Consider the following 20,375-nt stretch of genomic DNA (forward strand, 5'->3'; position numbering starts at 1 on the left):
TGTCGTCGGGGGTGGGGTGCCCAGCCCCGCCCCCGGGAGGCCTGCCTGCTCTGGGGGCAGACAATGTCCGTATTCTTTGTGCAGAGTGAGTTTTTCTTCACTGATAAGCCTCTGGGCTCGGGTAGTTTGCTTTGAGGATGGGCTGGTGCTGGGACTCTCTGGGGCCTCCAGCTGCCCAGGAGCAGAAACAAAGTTTGAGTGATTCTTTGCAAAAACAAACGAAAAATAATAAACCAACATGTGCCTGGAGGGACTTTATCTGATGATCTGCTTTCTGGCTTCAAAATTGTTCCATGACCCTAAATGGCACCAAAAAGACATGTGTCCTGTTAAATACATCTTCAGAGCAAATGGCAAAAGGGCAAGCGATGTCAGGAGGTGCATCGTAACTTCCTTGCTCCCTGCCTCTCCTCAATTACTGCTGAGCAGGACCTTTGGATTCCTCAAGTGCCCCTGTGAGATTTTATACCTGTTAGTTTAATGCCAGCCTCCTGGAAATCCTTCAGCAACAGGAGGCTCATATTCAGGAGCACAAAGCTATCGGGCTCATCACGTTTTTGCTCATCTTGTGGATGTCATTACGTGTCACTGCTGTGGCCTTAAACCTCTGTGCAAAGCCCCAAGCCCCAGTGCTGAACAACATCTTCAAATGGTGCAAGGAGACCCTGCTAGCTGAGGGTGGGGATGTCAGCGCTGGGTTAATGTTTGCCACGTGTTGGCCACGCTGCAGTAGCTCAGGTTGTGTCCTCCTGCCTTGCTCCTGGTGTAAAACAAATCTGATCTGATTAGCAGCCAGTGCAGCTCAACAGCAGCGTGTTTGGACAGTGTGAGCTCAAGGGTTTCAGCCCACCTTTGGCCCTGGTGAAGGAGGTGCCCATGGTGAGGTCTTGGTTGATGGGGGCTGGTCTTGGTGTCCTGATAAACTGGAAGTCAAGGTGCCAGGCAAGCAGAGGCTTCTCCATAGCTCAGCTATGCCTTTATGCAGAGGAATGGTAGATTGAGCTGAGGAGATAGAAACCGTCCCAGGATTTGCTGTTTGTGCAGCTGGATCAGTTCTAACGCCACAGCCTGGTTAGCAGCGTCTCTGGCTGTCAGAATGTCTTCTATAACATTTTTGCAAGGTGCTTTTTACATGTTTATAAGAACAAAGTAGAGTGCTGGGAGAGGAGCTTTTAAAGTGTCTGTTGCCTCCTTGCTCTCCTTTCTTCCCCTCCCTGCCTCTTTCTGCCTGTGTCATGTTTATAGGCATGCTGGTTTGCTTTTCCTTTTCAGAGCCAGATGACTTCCCACAAAATACCTGTTATCCTGGGAAGCCTTGAGCTCTGAGTCACCATTCTTAATGAGTACATCCCCCTGCTCCTGAGTGATGCTTCTGTTCTTACACCTCTGCAATAAGAGCCAAGTCAGTGTGTGTGTGTGTGTGTCCCTCGTAGGAAAAGCTTTGTGGAGGGAAGGGAAGAGATTGTTTTCATGGCTTTTCCTGGAGAAAAGGGGCCCAAGCCCTTCTCCTGGGTGATGGAGGAGCCCCTCCATTGCTGCTGAGGAGGGTGGGCAGAGCTGGCTGTGATTTATTTGAAGTGCAGATACAAACCTCGGGGGGTCATGGCAGTTGGCTCAAAAATAAACTGAGAATTTATGGAGAATGTATCTGGTTCTTTGGCTTTGTAGGGAGCAGCCAGAACCTGGGCAGGCAGATCTGTGATGCTGTGGAGGTAACAAGGGCCTTGGAAAATCTCCTTGTAGGTTGGAGTTGCTCTGCCCATGGCTGTCCTGAGGACAGAGGCTGGGAGCCTGGCCTGTGGCCAGCCCAGCTGGGCATTGCTGCATGCCTGTTTGAGCTTCATAAACATCTGAGGAGCCAAAATGCTGGAGGATCAAAGTTCAGGCTCCCTGGGAGATGTTTGAGGAAGAAAAACAAACCAGCAGCCTCACAAGAGCAGCATCCAAGTCCAAAAAGATTGTCTCTCCCTCGTCTTTCTTGGCCAGTGGCTTTCCCTGTGTTTGGGGAAATGGGGTGAGCTGTACTACGGGGGTGGTAGAGCTGTGGGGGAGCAGAGGAGGTAAAATTAGGGTGAGGGAGTGTGGGAAGGCACTGGATTTGGCTGCTGGATAGCCATAACTGTGCAGAGGCTGGGGCACCCTTTGGCAGCCACGGTTTGAGCTCCAAGCTCTGATTTCTGTGCTGCTTTCAGGATCTGGCCATGGGAGCAGTGGAAAGGATCTGCCCAAAAATGTGTACCTGAACCAAAACAGGGTTAGAGATAAAGCCCATGTGGATGTAAAACTCCTGAAATGAGACTCACATGGTGGCTGTGGTTTTTGGGAAGCGTGCTTGTGGATTTGCGTGGGTGGGTGGCAGCAGGTCCGGATTAAGGACTGCAGCCCCCTCCAGCCATGGCACTTGCACAGTCCCATTCCTGGCTCTCGTGTCTGCTTTTTCTGGACTCTTGCTCCTGCCTCCTCATTCCCAGTGCCATCTTTCACAGTAACAGCCAGTTTGTGGGAGATTTTATTTTCTCCTTTTCCTCCTCCATCCGTTTTCCTGTCTTCAAGCACAGCATGAAGCGCATTGAGTGCATGTGGCTGGCAGAGCTCCCTTTTGGGTCCTAGCTGAGCTACTGTGGTCTACCAGAATATCGTCTTGACCATCTCCAAAGCTCTGTGTCTTTTTGGGGGGGTGTCCTTTCCACCACATGCTCTTTGGCACTGCTTTTTATCAAGAGTTACTCCTGCTAAGAAGAATTCTAGTGATCCCACACCTTTAGTACCTCCCATTTTCTTGCTAATGTGTGTAGGCACTGTCCTTTCCAGGAGAGGAGCAGCCCCCTTTGGAGTAGAGATTGGCAGCTTTTTTTTCATATAATTATATATATAAATATAGATATATAACTATTTAAAAAAAATACTATAATTTGGTTTATGAAAAGCCCCAGACCTGTTTGGAGATGGGAGTGTGACAGAATCTGACTTCCAGTTTGAAGTTTCAAGGAGGGTTTAATAAAGCAGAATGTGATTACTGAAGCCGATTTTGACCAGGGTGCTGCTTCCTCTCTAAAACGCCATTTGATCTTTAAAGACCACAAAATGTTGCACACTGCTGGCTCTCCCTGCATATGCAACCTTATAGATGAAGCATCCTTTCCTTTGGCATGCCACGTACTTGGAGAACTGCTGAGAAACAGGCGCTCTTTTGCTTTACGTGGGTGCAGGAACCCAAAGGATGCTGTTTCGCCCTGAGGTTTGTGTGGTGTAAAACTCCCAGGGGAATGGTTTTTTTTCCTGTCCTTGAGTTGCCCTCCCATCCTATAGCCAGCTGCATGGCTATTTTGGAGATGTGGTATGATTAGACACGCACAGGTTGACGTTAGCAGTCCTGAGCCAGGGGTCTCTGCTCTGCGTACCCCAGATCCATGTCCAACAGTGGGAAGCACCTATCTGGGCACAGGAAGCTGGCTTTGTAGGCTTTCCTGCCAGAGACTAATGAAAGAAATGGCCTTTTGGGGAAATATAATTGGTTTTGTCACTCAGAGGAAAAGGGGAGTGAGCTTTGGCTGATGCTGCAGGTGGGGAGTGAACTCTCACTTTTACTGATGATTCACCCAAGGTGTCTGTGTTTGTGTATTTATATCCATGTCTGCAGGACAAAACTGCTCATCCTATTTCATGCTTTCTCACTCTGGATCGTGTTTGGGACTGTGCAGGGGTCAGATAGTCGTGGGGAATAAATAAGAGAGTTAGGGAGAGAGCCTGCAGGAGCTGAGAAGTGCCAAGGTGGCAGGCAGGGAGCTGGCGCTGAACCACAAGCCCAGCCCTTACAGAGAGGGGCTTTTTGGGCACTGTCCCCTCAACCCTGCTCCCTGCAGGAGGTGCTGCAGCCTTTGGGAGTTTCCTCCTGAGGCTTTTGCGCTGCTCCTCGTCTCTGATAAATGAGGTTTCTTCAGCACTGGAATGATTTTGGACACCTCAGTCCTTGCTTGGGACCCCAGGGCTGCTCCCTCCCAGGAGTAGCTGAGTAATAGTGATGGAATATTAGGGCAGGTATTTGTTGTGGTGGCAGCTGTACTGCTGCCCACAGCACTTCTTCAGCTCTGCTATCCTACTTTACACCTATTTCTTCCTTTCTGAAAGTATGTGCCTGGGAATAATTCCCCACAGTGAAAACTTTGGATGCAGTGTGTGATAACAGGAACATACTGCTTCGTGCGTGCTGCGGCCATCTGTCCATGCTGCGACCAGGCAGCCTGCTGTCCTCTAGTAACACTGACACACTGTCCCTGAAAGGAATGCGCTCTGCTTCATAAGTCATCATCCAGAGCTGGTGGGGGATGCAGAGGCTTGAGGAGATCACAGAACGAAACTGGAGCACAAACATGGAGCACAGTGCACCCTGAGAGGATCTCCTGTCCTGGGGACAAAAGCAAAGGATGAGGTTCTGGTGGTGCTGTCACTGCTGCCTGTTTCTGATATCCAACTCCCGTGTGTCCTTACGGGTGCCATGCAGGATGGAATAAGTGCAGAGCCTGGGGAAAGAAACCAAACATGTTCAGCATAGCTTAAAGCTGTTTCTCGGGGCATCTTCCATGGGAGGGTGTCTATAGGACAATCTTGTTAGACAGTGCAGCTGTAGCAGCTCTTCTGCACCCTGTGGATGCTACTGGCCAGCCAGGGGCCAGGCAGATGCTGTTGGGGTGAACACAAAACTTATCTGGGCTCATCTGAAAAGTGTTCTGTGAGGGAGTCCTTCCTAATTCCTTGTGTGCTGTGACTTGCTTGTGTCTAGCAGTTGGGTTTCTCCAGAAGGCTGTTGAGATGCCACTGTGCAGCGGCTTGTGGGGAGCTGTGCTGTTCCCACACCTTCCTCAGCTGGGGATTGGGAACTTTCTCCTTTGCTCAGGAAGGGTCTCCTTTCTGGAAGGGTCTGCTTTGGATGGCTGGGTGGGATGTGGCCGGGCCCATGGGATGGGGGCAGAGTGCATCCCTGTCACACTCCCTGCAGCACCCACGTACCCCGACACGACCTTGGCAGGAGGAGCAGAGCGGCGCAGAGGGAGCTGTGTTGCAGTGGTGTTTTATGATCGTTACCTTGACGAATCACAATTACACTGTGGGGTTATGCTCATAATTGTTTCTACAAAGCTGGATTTGCTTTCTCTACCCTCCTTTTCCCTCAAATTATCCTTAATGATCCACTGCTGGGTGATTTTTCTATGCTTTTTGGGAAGGGGAAGACTGTGCTTTAAATGGGGAAAATGTTGTCCTTGTAAGTCTTTATTCAGCTGCACTTGCCTTTAAGTTTCTGTTACCAATTCACTTTTATAAATTTCATATTGAGGGAATCAAGTCCTTTGTGCCTTTAGTCATTAAATTACATGATGAGTGCCTTATAATACTGTGAAAGGTACTTGATTCCTTTATGGCTTCCTCAGCCTCAGTTAGGGTGTGACGGATGGATAGAAGGGGCTGGCAGTAGGCACAAGGGCTGTGCTTATCCCTGGGTTTGTATGGGTCCTGCACCAACTTTCAGGGCTTCCCATCAACATCTGCAGCACCTCTGCTTGGAGGAGGCAGGATTTACTGGCCAAGGGTTCAGAGATGTCTTTCCTTTATTCCCGCTGCAATCAAATTCACATTTGCATGGTCTGGAGCTAGCGTGCCAGGAGGTTTGTTTATAATGCTAAACATATCAGGTAATTGAAAGCTAATGTGTCTGTCTGGATTGTGAGGTTTAATATGCCTGGGTGACGAATCAATTTTCCTGTTGCACTACAAGAGAGAGGAGGTAAATGCTCTGCTTGCCTTCTCTGTGTGTGTGTGTGTGTGTGTGTGTGTGTGTGTGTGTATATATATATATATATTATATATATATATATCACAACTGTGGGTATGTTGGGGTGCTGCCTAATTGCTGGCACGCAGCTCACTCACTGCCCAGCATCCAGCCACGAGTGGTGGCACTTGCACAGCAGGGATGTGTCATCTGCTTGGGCACTGATTGGAGCTGATGGCATCCTTGGGAAAAAACTCTTCCCTCCGGTTTGGGATGGACACAGATTTGGGGAGCACGTGTACACACGCTGTGTAATGCTTGGTGCTTGTTGGGTGCCTTTTTTAGCTATTGACCACAATGCTTGAAAAGCTGAGAGAGATTAGACAAATGTTATCCTTGTTGTGTGAGGAGGGTGAAGGAAGGCCAGACACATTAAGCAGCCTCAAGTTAATCGCTTGGTAAATTGTCATGAGGCTGTTTCTTCACCTCTGCCTTGTGCATGTGGGATGAAATGAGCCTGGCTGTGTTTGAATCCCAGTGGATATCCCAGTCTCCCTTGCTGCATTGGCCCTGGGCTGCAAGGGGAGCATGTGAAGCTGTGCAGTCTCAAGAAGATGACACCAGCCTATCATCTTTTTGTCAGACACAGTCATTCCTTCTGGGAATGAAAAGAATCACTGTTCCCACAGGTTTGTTGGCTACCAGCCCCCTTCCAGCAAGCAGGGCAAGGTCCTGGCACTTCTCAAGACTTGCTGATACCTAAGTCCTGTGAGCTGGTGACCTTATGGTCAGCAAGGTCACTGACCTCTGTGTGATGCAGGGGCAAAGATAGCCGGCTGCCTTGCTGGCTCCACACGGGACCTGTGAGCGGGATGTGATGCTTGTGAGCTGCTGGGCTGACAAACAGGGGTTCACGGGTTTGCTCTTAACTGGGACGCAGCACAGAGCCGGGGATTGACCACTGGTCTGACTGCAGTGGCCTACAAGGCTTTCAACAAGTTGTAAAGGCAGGTCTGTGGGTACATGGAGACCAAGATGTGACGCAGGGTTGGGCTCCTAAGGTTGGCTTTTGTCAGGCTAAGCCTATGCTGTCCTTTGGAAAGGCAGCTGATTTCCCCAGAAAAGGGATGACTTTGTGATGACAGGTTAATATGATGCTGCATTACATCACAAGTGGCTTGTTTTTCTGGAGAAGACACTGTATGGCCCAGGTGTGCTAGGTGAAGTGGTGGTGGGAGGTGTTGAACGATGAGAACTGCTGAGGCTCCTCAGAGGCGATGTTGGCTCATGCTTTTGTTGAGGATGCTGGCACAAGGGGCAGGAGTGTGCTCACGGGCTTTGCTGCTGGAGCTCAAAGTGAGTTGAGGGTGACCAACAGGAAGAGCTGCAGAACAAACCCAAGAGATGCTCTGCAATGCCAAGTGGGGTGAATATAAATGTGGGTGTAACAAGGCTTTTGCTGCTGGCTAGGAAATTGCATCTGTTGGAAATGACCTGGTGGATAGAAATGCTTGGTGCAATGCTTAATAATGGGGTAAGCACAAGTCTCCAGGCTGATGGGGCTGTGATAAAGGCCAGTGTGATCTCAGGCTGCAGCTTGTGGTTTTGTCAGTGTAGCTGGGGAGCTGCTCATGCTGTTACACAAGTGAGATCTCCTGGAGTCTGCTCTGTTTCTGGTCACTCTTACTCAAGGAAGAAGGACTTAAATAGGCTGATAAAGAAATAGAGAGCCATTTTCTGTGTGTCTATCACAGTGGTTCTTGCACTGATCACCAAATGTGAGCATTAGTTGTGCTGGGTCTGAAATCAGAAGTGAAATAACCTTTCTGCCAGGACTCTGCCTTAGCAATATATCTGCATCACTTCTGGGACGTGAGTTAGTGTCTCTTCAGGGCACTTGAGACAATTTGCCTTGCACTTCATGGGTACAGATGCGCTGCCTTAGAAGAGGTGGCATCATGTGGCTTGTAAATGATAGCTGGGTGGGCCTGGCTCCTGCTTGTGAAGGAGGGAGGAAGAAGTGCCAGGAAAGAAAAAGAGCTGCTTAAGCAAAGACAATTTTGACACAAGAGAAAATGGATGTAAAATGCAAGTGTGTATGTTTGGGTAAGGGATGAGAGGTGCAGTGTTTCAGTCTGAGTTGGGAGGGCCCCAAGGTGGAATTGGCTTGGTCTGCAGAAGACATGGTATAATTCAGCTCTGCAGTGCAAGCAGGGACACTTGGACCAGCAGGACCCTTCTAACATACAAGAAGTATGAGATAGAAGTGAGTATTCAAACAAACATGCCCTGCCCTCCATCCTCCACCCAAAAAATCAGTGAGCAACATTATCTGTGTAGGTGATGCACCTCATATGGTCTCGATTAGAAGTTGGACATGAGTCTAGGTGGATCTGCCCATGGTGAGCTCCTCAGGATTTGTGAAGCACGGTAACGCTCTTGAAACTTTTGGGTCTTGCAGAAAAGCAGTTTGCCTTAGTAATAACTGAGGAATGCCACAAGAATATGTACTTAGAGGTGTGCAGGGAGGAATAAACTGTAGTCCACTGACTGTAATTCATACCTCAATGCCTGTCTGAGGAGACCAGGGCAGGGCTGGGAGCTGTCACAGCTGTATTTGGTGTGAACCAGGCACCTGTGTTCCTGCCAGGTTAATGAACCGAGGCAGAGGAGGAGGGAAGGTCTCAGTCTTCAGCAGCAAGTGGGAGGATATAAGATTTCTAGGGCAAGCAAAACCCTGGAAGGAAAAGAGGGGGAGCTAGTTGAGATACTGAAGGACATGAGAGGGACTTAAGTTTCAGGGGTGGAGTTTCTCTGCTTGGTTGGTTTGCTTTCCTGTGCAACCACTGCCAATTTTGCAATCACAGCTTGACTCCTCGAGCTTTCAGAATACGATGCGTTTCTGTTTTGTTTTTTTAAGTGGGTTCAGACGAACCCAGCCGGTGCAAAGCGGCTTGCTTCTTTCTAAAGCAATAGGGAACAAAAGAAAATATTTTTCCTGGTGTATCTTTGAGGTGCCTGTAAGCCAAGACTGATTTGTCACTTCTAGGAGCAAGGGTGCAACTCATGCTATGTTGAAAAATCAGAGAGTTAAGGGGAAAAGCCATTTCTGCAAATCCCTGAGAAGGGAGGTATTTGTGTAGCTTAAAGGACTCAAAGACCTTGCTGACCTGTGCAGCTAATTGCTATTTCTCTGCATTGCACTCTACATAAAGCAGCTGCTAGGTTGGGGGTTTATCCTATACATGCACACACATGTATAGTTCCACTGCTGTTTTTCTTGTCTCTCTCTTTATGGGTGTGGTATGACTCTGTTAAGAAATGTACCAAAGCATATCTGGCTCAGGAAGTTCTTGGGCTTTGTTTGGGAGGCTGGAATACAGGCTGTGGAGTTGTATTTACAGTCTAGTGTTATGTCACTGTGGGAGGGGGGCTTGGTCATGGGGAGGCCCCAAGACCCCCCTACACCGGTGCTGAGTCATAGGAATTTCATGCCTGGGCACATCACTGGGAATAAGTTCAGGTCTTTTTCTGTCTCTTCTAGAATGCTGCCCACATGGCTTTGAGTGTCAGGTCAAAAATAACCTTGACTTTTTTTAGCAAACTCAATCAATAAAACAAGAGCCAATCTGGCCGCCGCCTCCTTCCCAGCTGTGGTTGCTCCATAACTCCTGGCTCGGGACTGTTCTGTCCCTCCCTGAAGGTCGTTGCTCGGATGCTGGAGCTTCAGCATGCCCTGGTGGCAAACCCACATCATCCCATTCCTCCTTCCCGTGTTCTTTCTTTCTCTTGGAGGACCTTCACTTTGCTACGTAGGAATTGCAGATGGGAAATGTTTTTGACCTGTGTTTTGGGCCCTGCTTGGTCCTGCAATTTTGTTGCCCAGGGCCTGAGCTGGCAGCCCTGCCTTGATTCCAAAGGGTTTCACTGAGCTCTTGGATCTCCTGACTGGCTCCTCCCAGCCTGTGTTTTGTTCTGGAAATGTTCACAGGAGCTGTAGACATTGGCAGGGAGCACAAGTGGCTGCAAAGATGTCCTGTTTCTCATTGTGTCTGGGACACAGGCGATCTGAGCTGATGAGCAGGGCATTGGGGATGAACTGTGATTTACCCTGTCATGCAGCAGCACTTGGGAGCCTGTGCTGGGTCCTTAGAATAACCCCTCTGGGCATGCAGACAAATTCTGGGACGTGGAAAGCAGAGGTGACTCTTGCGGGTCTCTGCTTTACTTGGATCTGCATGGTGAGAGCTAAGAAATATGAGGGGATTCAATCCAGGCTTTGTGTTTTACTTTTTCTGAGTTGGATGTTTTTTTGGGGTGTGGCTCAAGCAGGTCCATGTGCTTCTGTCACGCTAATTCATCTGTTCTTGTGCAAGCACAAGGCAAAGCAAATGCTGGAGGGAGAACTTGTGGCTGCTCTGGAAGTAGTCTAAGATCCCTCTTCTGCTTGCTCACCCTCTGGACCACCATGTGGGGTCCTGCAACCTTCTTGCCTAGAATCACAGGATAGTTCTCAGTGTTTTCTCATCATTCCAACCCTTCATTGCTTGGAGATGTTTCCCTTCTCCAGGGTCAAGTCCAAAGCCAACTATTGCATCAAGGCAGATGTGAGCTTGCGTGCATGTGTTCAGAGACTTCAAAGTTGGGCTTCTTTCACATATTGTCCGAGGGGACCTGCCAGATGTTTTACCCCCTCTGAGTTGACTTTTAAAGAAGACTACTTCCACACGCTTCTCAGCAAAGACCCTCTTGAAAAAGTTTGTGCTTTCTGGTGGGAGGTTGTCCGAGTTTAATCTCGGAGAAAGCCAGAACTGGCCAAAGATTGCCTGGAAGATGAACTCCTTTCACACCACGCAGCATTGCAGCCTCTTAGCAGAGTCCTGTGGCCACCACCAGGTAGCCACACTGCTGCCAGCATCACTGCTGTGCTGCCGATAACAGGGGACCCTGTTCTCTGGGGCTGTGGATCTGTCACCTTCCCCCGCCTCTAATATTTACTGAAAATGATCCTGCGGTGACAGATCTATTTCTGTTTTTGCTCTCTATAACATACCTGCCAGACTGCCCCAGGCGACTGAGGAATTTGTAATAAAGGCAACGTTTCCAAACTAAGCTTGGCGCTCTCCTGCCAGCAGCGCTTCCAGCCAGCGAAGACTAGGGCCCTGTTTATACACCCCAGTTAGAGGCTGCACAAATATATGACTTTTTTCATTTAGGCCCTAAGTTTTTGTTGAGAGGTTTTATTTGCTTTCCCTCTTTTTGCATGACTCATTTCAATCGTGTCTTCGTTCACTGATGTGTGCAGTCAGGGGCAATGACTTGGGCCAGGATATTCAATGGTTTGGTTGCACGTTCTGCACTTGAAACTGTGGGTAAACCCATGTTATTTGACTTTTCCAAAATGCTGGGAAAACAGAATGGGGCTGGGTGGTAGGGTGTGACATCCTCCCTCTGTGTGCTGTCCCTGGCATGGGCTCAGCAGCCATCTGGTCGTGCCACAGCTGAGCCTTTCCTTCTTCTCCACAGCCACATAGAGAACTGGAAGAACTTGCAGACGCTGAACGCTGTTGACATGGAGCTGTACACGGGACTCCAGAGGCTGTGAGTATGTCCTGTGCATTGGGGAGGGGAATGGGCCTGGGCATCCCTTTCCTTCCAGCAGAGCCATGGCTTCCTTCCCTCTGCAGCCTCCATGATGCCAGTTTAAGCTGCTGGATCTACCGTGTTTTGTTATGAGACTCCACAAAATGGAGATGAAATGCTTTTTGGTCTTGGCTGGGTCTGTGAGAAGGATTGCTAGCTCTGGACAGCTCTGTCAGCACACATCAGCCCTGAACTCTCTTCTCCCCTGCTGTTCTGGTTCTGGCCTTAAGCGTTGCTCTGACTCATTCCGGCCGCACAACGTAAAATTCCAGCTGTCTCCACCAATCCTTCATTGCTGGGCTGTTGGTCCCCATTTAGTGCAGTTACCATCACGGTGGTGCAGCGCAATAAGGGAATTGCATCTCCCTGCACAGCTCTCCGAGCGTGGGGAGAGGTCAGTTTTGTGCCTCCTAGAGGGGGAGCTGAGGTCCATGAGATTGAAGCAACTTTCCATATGCTTGGGAAGCCTGGCCAAGCAAGGATGCCACCCAGTCTCTTAATTCCCCCTCCTACATCCTCTGGATCTGTGAGCCCCCTGGATGCTGCGTGTGTGAGATGCAGAGTGTTGCTCAGGGCTAATCAGAGACTCTAATAACGTGTTTCACTGGGAGCTCTACATTAAGTACAGCTCCCATGTGGGCTGGAGGAAGTGTATGGGGCTGAGCACTCAGTAACCAAATTCCAGCAAGCTGTACCTCTAACACACAAAACCCCTTCTAAGCAGGCTGGCTGCTGTTCTCTCCTCACCTCACAAAGCAGCAGGGACAGCAGACATTCACAGAATCACAGGACATGCTGAGCTGGAAGGGACCTACAAAGATGATCGAGTTCAACTCCTGGCCCTGCACAGGACCACCCCCAATAGTCACACCACGTGCTTGAGAATATTGATAAATCCTGATCATAGTACTGATAGAGCTTTTCCAAAGCAGGCTGTGAAAAGGATCCTTCTCCCTTCAAGAACCATAATTCCCTATGGAAAGTACCCTTCCTTATTAGAGCTGCAAGCAGCAGGGCTTCCTCTTGTGGATGAAGATGGGAGATGACTTTGCTGGGGGTTAGGTTTGCTGTGCAGTGCTACTTGTGTAGATGGAGGGAGAGGAGAGGAGCAGGAGATAGCCTGTGCCACCCCAGCAAGCCTTGGTGGATGTGGGAGCAGAGCCTCGCCCAGCAGCCGCTCTGCGCGGAGCCTGTGCTGTGTTACCACATCAGATGAAGATGAAAAGCCCGATTCCCTCTTTGCTTGTAGCTCGTGGAGGCTGCCCGGGGACAGATTTGCCTCCTGGGAATCGCGGGCTCCCAGCACACCTCGTGTGCTGAGCAGGGCTTTGGAGCAGTTGTCTGCCTTGACTGCATTGCTGCCCTTCTGCGTCTCTCTGCAGGACAATCAAGAACTCAGGACTACGAAACATCCAGCCACGAGCCTTTGCCAAGAACCCTCACCTGCACTACATGTAAGTGCCAGCGGCTGCTGTCCCCCGTTCCCTCTGCTCCCTATGGAAATGTGATTCCTTAGGCGGATCCCAAAAGTGCCTGCGGGGGGACAGCAAGGAGAGGGATGGGGAAAGGGAGGCAGAGGTGGGAAAGGGCAGGAGACGGAAAAGCAAACGCACGGGGAAGCGGAATGGGCTGCAGTGCAGGACGGGGAGAGCTCCTGCTGGGAAGCTGAGGGGTTTGGGTTCCTAAGAACTGCCCTGGCTTTGATGGCCGCTCTAACGAGCGCTGCATCATTAGCAGCCTGGTGGCTGCCGCACATTTCCCTTTCTGCGGAGCTTGGGGCGGCCGCCCGCCTGCCCCAGCAGCCAGCCAGAGCATGCCCCGCTCATTAGTTTTTAACCAAAGGCTGCTTTTCTGACACAAATCCTGGGGCGTGGTGCTGCCAGCTCTGCTCCTAATTGACTTCTTAAACTGGTGTCTGCAGCGGGCCTGGGGTAGGGATGTTTTGTGCCTGAGAGGTTGGAGCCCTGTTATCCTGGGACATTGCGCAAGTGTCCAGCTGCTGGGGCGTTGTTAGCTGGGGAGTGGTGTCACGGGGAATTTCCACATCCTTGGGGCGGAGGGCACTGTTTTCTTTTCTAGATGTGTATTTACTTTTCCCAAGGTGATAAAACAAAGCCTGAATTTCAGGGCACTGTGCAAGGCGCTCCGTGGGCTTGAAATGTTTTGTCCAAGAGACTGTGTCCAAGATCAAACCCCTCTCTACTCCCCTGTAGGTATAAAAGGTGAAAATGGGTTGGTGAGAGGCTCCGGCCTCAGGCACGAGCTGATGGGCTGAATGGGAGACTGTTTATCCCTGCTTTTTGGAAAGTGGTGCTAGTGGATTCTTCCGTGGAAAAGTGCATCCATTTGAGTGTGTGGGTGCGTTGGGCCATCGATACAGACTTGCTCCTGGGGCAAGGAGACGGATGCGACCTGCAGAGCAGGATAGATTTGTCTTTTGATGTCTGCTCAGAGATGATGTGAACTGAAAAACCCCAAAAGCTTCCTTTTTGGAAAACCATTTACAGTTGCTAAGTGACAGTAAAGTACTTGCTAAATAGAAGATCTGCAGTACCAAGGGGCATGAATAGTTGAGGGCATTGTGAACATGCACTGAGCCTTTTTGAGCTTAAAGAATTGCATATTTTCATAATAAACCTTCGTTAATGCTGACCACTGGGATATTCCTGATTTCTGCTCTTTGTTATTTTGATTTGTAGCATTTGTTTTGTGTTTTGTGTAGTTGTTTATTCCTGGGAAGCGGAATCGTTCTCTCTGTACCGTTCTCGATTGATTTTTTTTTTTTTTTTTTTTTTTTTTTGGAGGGTTGTTTGTCAATTGTGCAGTTGCTGTTTATGTATCTAGCAGATAAAATGAATAACATTTGATTCCTGATGAAATTAGTTTGGATGTCGTAGGAGTTCAGAAGGCCATGTCAGCTTGCTTTGAGGCTGAATGTGCCATTAATGTGTACACAGGCAATTGTTGCTGCTTTTCCCCAAAGTGTTTGTTTTTGTCTTTTGGAATTACTTTTGTGAGTGGAAAAAACCCCACATCCATCTCCTGTCAAGAGTTAGGATTGGTACGTGGTGATGAAATATGTGTTTGTTTACTGCTTGGGCCATATAAGATTGATCACGTTCTTCACATCTTTCTTTCCTTGCCTTTTGGAGCTCGAGGCGAATAAGTATATTATTTGGTTGGTGTTTGCCAGTGAGTTTTGATGCTGTTCCTGGGACTTGGCAGTGTGGATGTTTGCAAGGTGGATGTTCCCCATGGGGGATGCTGGACAGCCGAGGATGGAGACCTGGTGCTTGCAGGGCTGGTGACTCCCTGCTGCTTCCCAAAGGCTCTCAGACCATGGTGCCACTGCTCCCTGGCAGCCAGAGTGGCTCCTGAGGTCCTACACAGCCTGGCAGGAGCCTGGTGCCACCCGGGATCCCCTCCGTGGCCTCAGCACTCTGCCAGCACATCAAGGCACCTCCTTGGCTGCTCTGCAGCTGCTGCCTCCCTGGGAGCTCAGCTCGAAGGCCTGACATTTCCTGCAGCCTCTGCACGTAGGAGCCAGGGATAAAAGGATTAATGGAAATGTCACTCTGCTGTAAGTCTTGGGCTGCTGTAGCCAGGTACAGTAGTGGGTGGGAGTGAAGGATACTGTCCCAATCCCCTCGTGGTGCAGCTGCATGCAGGGCTGGGACCACGGGATGGAGCTTAAGGCTTGTTGAGTTACTGCCATGCATTTTTGCTGCTGCTCTGGTTTCCCTTCTCCTTTGATGGCTGTTTGGATGGCTGCTGGTGAAGCTGAGTCAATAAGATGAAAAGTGTGCCTAATACACTGCCAGGGAGGGTTGGCACAGGGTGGTGGGGACCCTGGGCTGGACCTTTGTAGGGTGTTACAAGCTGGGTCTGAGCATTTTTTTTTTTTTTTTCACTTGAAGCTCGTGTACAAGTTCTGAGGTCTCAAAAACTTATTTCCACCTCACACACACCTCCCTTCCCATCCTGGGTTAAATTGACACTTCCTGCTTAACTGAGAATTTTCCCGGTGCCTTTCATCAAGGTTTCCTCCTTTCAAATGGGCCAGATAGCTCTGCCTTCTCCAAGTAACATCTATTTCTGGCCCTTCCTCTGTGCACGCATCTGTCTTCAGACCCCAGCTGTGCAATCACAAGCAGATCACTTATCCCAGCTCTAATTGCAAGAGCTCAGGTTTGTGAGGGTTTGGATGAAGCTTGGCTTGGTTTTTTCCCCCCTTCCCCATCACACAGTCAGGGAGGAAAGGTGGGAAACCCATGAAGGGGATTTTCAGCATTCAGCTGCTCAAGTGGTAGACCTCAGAGGGCTCCAAAGTGCTGCCTGGCAGGGACGTGCCTGCCCTTATTAGGTTTGAAATTAGCTGTATTAAGTGCAAGGGGCTTGAGGCCAACCTAATGAGTGGAGGAGTGGTGGGTGACTGTGAGCCAGAGGCGTGAATCTAGAAATAGCTTTGGTGTCCTCTTCCTTCTCCTTGAATGAGGACAACTAGGGCCCTGTGGCTTGTCTGATCATTGGTGATGTGAAGTCTATCACTGCTACAGAGGCAATCCAAAATGTAACAGTGGATTTTGCAACATGGATCCACCTCCTCTGCTGGTGACTGGGGTGAGACAGTTGAGTCCTTCTAAAACGAACACTGGCTGGGTGCTAACTAGGAGTGGATGTGTGTCTGATCTAAACTGGACATCTTCCAGTGTCATTTTGTGCCCTTACTTGAGATCATCTCACTGTGAGAAGTTGCACTGGTGGGTTCCTGGGCCAATTTCTGTGCATCTTTGGCAGCCCTTTGGCTATTACAGGGATGGCTCTGGACAATCTCATGCACTGGATGTGAGGACCAACAGGTCCAGGCTGTGGCAGACGGAGCCCTTGTAGCCAAGGCTTCTGGATGTTGGTGTTAACAGGTGATGCAGCTGAAAGAGGAAATGTTTGTGTTGCCAGAACCTCAGTCTGTGGCTTGAGGCTGCATGAGAAAACCCTAGGGTGGTATGGTTCCTAAATTTGAGACATATAAACCATCTGAATACATGTTTACTATATTGCTGTGTTTAGCACAGCTTACTGGGGAAAGAGCCTGGCATGCTCTCTCTCTCTCTGTCCTCCTAATGACACTGGGAGTCTTTGGCCAATTTATCTGAACTTGATAGAGGGTTACAAGTCGGGAGGTTATCAACTTCCTATGCATATCTGTAGGTTACGGGTGGGTTCGGACGGACGGAGACGAGAGATCTCTATAGTCTGATCTTGGGACACAGGTGGTTTATTGCAAAGGGCATGGGTATAGGGGCACTGCTCAGAGCTGCCCGCCTCAGCTCTGAGCAGGCCCAGGAGAGCAAGAGAGTGAACGGGTGAGAGAGAGAGAGAGAAGGTGTAAGAGCAAGAGTAAGAGCAAGAGAATAGAGTGGAAGTGTCTGAAGTCCTGGTTACAATACAATAAATCATCTTCTGTACTGAATATTCTAATTGTCACTAACCAATCTAATACAAGATACAAATCCTATAGCATTTACATACAGCCTATAAGAGTTCTTATATTACCATAGAGTGTTACATCTTAACTTCTAAAAACTACTCTTTGGACCCCTTCTGCTGAGCTAGTAGGGTCTGCTCTGACCCTTGGACCTGCCTGCAAGCAGAGGGTATTGTTCCATCAAGAGGGGATTACCTTCAGTCGGCCATACCATTGTTTTCCAGTTGTTCAGTAACTAAGACTTGGTATTTCAAAAGTGGCTTTCATTTCGATGTTGCCTGTAGTTTTCATATTCCCAAAATCTTTTGTCAGGCAATCATATTTATAGGGCTTTCCTGTTTCATCTTCCCCAACACATATCATGAAACCAGGCAGAGTAAAGAGAAGTTGTAGTGCCTTGTGGGGAAGAATTCAGCATTAACATGTTCCTCATTAGTCACTGGGAAGTCCACAGGGGAATTCAGCTTCACAGTGCCCCAGGAACTGGTGTACAGAGGGAGGACAGGTCCTTCCCTGGCTGTGGGACAGTAGAGCTGTGCCTGCAGCCAGACAAGTTGCTATTTGCAGTGCCTGAGTCACCCTTTATTGGGAGCAGGTACTTAAGAGGCTGTGATTCCCTCTAAATGTTTTCCTGGCCCGCTGTGTACCCAACCAGCCAGTCAGGAGGCACTGCCTTGTATTTGCAGAGGGTAATTGTACACACCTTATTTATTGTGTAGTAAAGAAAACAAATTAAGGCTGTGTAATTACAGAGACAGGCATGCTTTTAAATAAGGCTTAAGTAGTCAGATTTCTATTTAGAAAATTAATAATTGCCATTTCTGTCTGCATCAGAGGCTCTTCTTAAACTGTCTTCTGGAGGTTTATACATGCTCTAAATTAGTTTGTGGGCCAGCCCAGACACAGCTTCTATCAAAGAGCGCACTCTCAGTGCTGCCTGCCAGAGCGAGGACAGGGTTGAAGATCAAACTTTCCCTTCCAGCCTTCACCCAAAGGTCTTAAAGATGGAGACCCTGGGCTGGTTTGTGCTGAGTGGAATTGTTCTTTGAGTATGGTGTGGTCAGGCACTTTTATCTGTGTGATCACGTTCTTCTTCCCTACAATGAGGTTTGAGGAATAACTGAAACGTGCTGGCAGGGATGCTGCAGGGGCCCGCTTTGCCTGTTGACTTGTTTTCCTGGGCAAATCTGAGCTGTGATTAATCTGGAGCTTCCCAGAATATCCTCTGTAGGTTGTGATGTTTTCTGATGGGGTCGGCTTCAGTGTCCTGGTTTGGTTCCAGGCACTGGTGTGGTGTCAAATGAACTGGTGACTTGGTATTGAATGTAGTTTGTAGCTTTGACATGAGGATTCCCAGAGATATGTTATGGGTTTAGGCCTTGATAGGAAAGATACAGGGCTGTGTCCCCTGAAAATTGCAGATGCTGAGGGAGTACGAAGTTGGTGAGTTGCCCTCTGCCCTCTTCAGTGCTGTGTCAGGACAGGGCTCGTAGCACTCGTAGAAACTGGGGCCTCTGTGCTTTCAGAGGGCTGCAGGCAACCCTCTTCCGAGGCTGGCAAGCTTCACTTCCCTTGCTCTGTGAGTCTGGGAGCTTGACTGAGAGCGCCAACTAAATAAAGAAATAAACAAAGTATCAGATTCTGAATTATTCCAAGTGGAACACTGTTTCCTCTCAGTCATGCCTTGAGGGTCACTTTCCCCTGCTCTGTGGTTAATAATCTATTGTCTTGCTCTGAAAGAGCTGTTCTTAGATATGAATCAGGATTTAACTCTCTCTCTTTTGCTCAGTTCCATAACCAGCTCCAGGCCCTGTGCCTGCCTGCAACCCTCCCCTTGATTCTGGATCTCCTGCTACCCTTCCTCCTCCTTCTCCATGGTTTCTTCCTGCTTTGTCCTTTCACCACTGCACTACTGTGATACCCATCCTGACAGACTCCTAACCCAAACCTGTTGTTTGTTAATTGCTCTTGATTTCTCATCCATGCTCCTGAGTCAATGCAGCCTCACGAGGCCTTGTGCATCAGCTGGGCTCAGTGCACGGCAGCGTGTGAGCTCGTAGTTCCCTGGGAAGGTGGAGTAAAATGCGTTTGCCTAAACCACCTCTTTGATAGTTTCATGTGTTTTGTTTTGCATTTCCTAAATAGGAGCCAAATTTCTCCATGAATATAGGCAAAATAAGAAAAGCATGAGAAAGCTTTAAACAGCCTTTAAGTTCTATTAGGTGAATATCCCTTTACTATCCCTAAGCAGGCAGCGACTTGGGTACTCTTTGGTTCCCATTTGTACTCCAAGGATGTTCCTGCTCCAGCCCCTTCCAAGATCAAATCACTGTGATTTACTCAGGGAGCCATTTCCCCCCATATGTCTCTAGTCCTAGAAAATTCTGGCCATGCCTGTAGCGCAGCCACTAGAATAAACAGCTGTAACATCTCTGCTTCCATAAACTTTCCTGTTCTGCTCCCCATCTGCTTTGTCCCCTGGATGCCAGTGTAGTGCAGGTCCTTGCTGATATGCTAATCGGCAGCAGGGCTTTGATGGCGTGTTTATTCCCGGTTTACTGCCGCAGGTGACTGATAAGCAGTTAACTGCAGCTACTCCTTTTGCTGCAGTGGCAGAGGTGGGTCCTGCGTTTTACCAGCCATTGTGCACAAGGCCAGAGGAGAGACCAGTTCCCTGCAGGACCGTGGCTTTCCTTCAGGCTGGGTTGAAATCATTTGACTTGCATTCATAGGGCTGGGTAACTAACTGCTGGCTGCAGGCTGCCTTGCTTGGCTGTGGGGAGGGTTTATTGTTCTGTGGTAGAAGGGGGAGTGGTGAGTTTGTGACTGATGTACTCTAGTGGGACCTGAGAGAGAGTTTCCAACTCAAGTGCTTCATGCTTTGTGCCAAGATTTGTCCTGCTTCAGTTCCCCGTCTTAAAATCTGGAATAACATTTGTTTTCTCTGCTTTTATTTGATCTATTTGAGACATAACACCTTGTATGATTTCTAATGAAACCTGGCCTTGAGTTGTGGGATGCTGTTGCAATGTGAGATGAGTTACACCCTGTCACAAATAAGTTTTGCCTACTTGGATTCTTATGTAATGTCTAGTAGCACTCTGGTACCTGGGCTCTTGGGATTTTACTGTGGTTTTGTCTCTCCTTCTTTCCTTTGAAATGTTGAGATGATCTTTCCAGTTACATTGTGAGAGTTATTTCCCTTTCTGAAATTTGATCATCTTCTGACTGACATGTGAAATGGGCAACTGTGGTTTTTGTAAAGCTCCCATTTTTTTCCCATCCACTCTTTAAAAAAGTCTTCAGACTGTTTAAGTTGAAGCTCTTCCTACAATGATGCATGGTTTGTTGGTTTTTGTATTTTTTTGTTTGGTTGGATTTGACTTTTTCTTATTTTATTTTTAATTTTTTTAAAGTTTTTTTTTTGTTTGTTTTTTTTTTTTTTTTGTTTTTTTTTTTTTTTTTCCCCTGATTTGGATA

At 48.7% G+C, this 20,375-nt stretch overlaps 1 protein-coding gene across 4 annotated transcripts in view; it reads left to right on the forward strand.

The window, feature by feature from the left end:
- Positions 1–20,375, forward strand: part of NTRK3 (neurotrophic receptor tyrosine kinase 3) — a 205,778-nt gene that overhangs the window by 21,747 nt on the left and 163,656 nt on the right. For 3 of the 4 annotated variants that reach the window (XM_008640094.1, XM_008640097.2, XM_017742674.1), the window contains exons 2-3: positions 11,294–11,368; positions 12,793–12,864. In XM_008640094.1, the coding sequence (XP_008638316.1) occupies positions 11,294–11,368; positions 12,793–12,864 (147 nt within the window). Of the gene's footprint in view, positions 1–3,406; positions 3,413–11,293; positions 11,369–12,792; positions 12,865–20,375 lie in introns of all 4 variants that reach the window. The other variant, XM_017742673.1, reaches the window with a different exon arrangement.

This window comes from Corvus brachyrhynchos, unplaced genomic scaffold (genome assembly GCF_000691975.1).
Source record: "Corvus brachyrhynchos isolate BGI_N302 unplaced genomic scaffold, ASM69197v1 scaffold97, whole genome shotgun sequence".
Lineage (NCBI taxonomy): Eukaryota > Metazoa > Chordata > Aves > Passeriformes > Corvidae > Corvus > Corvus brachyrhynchos.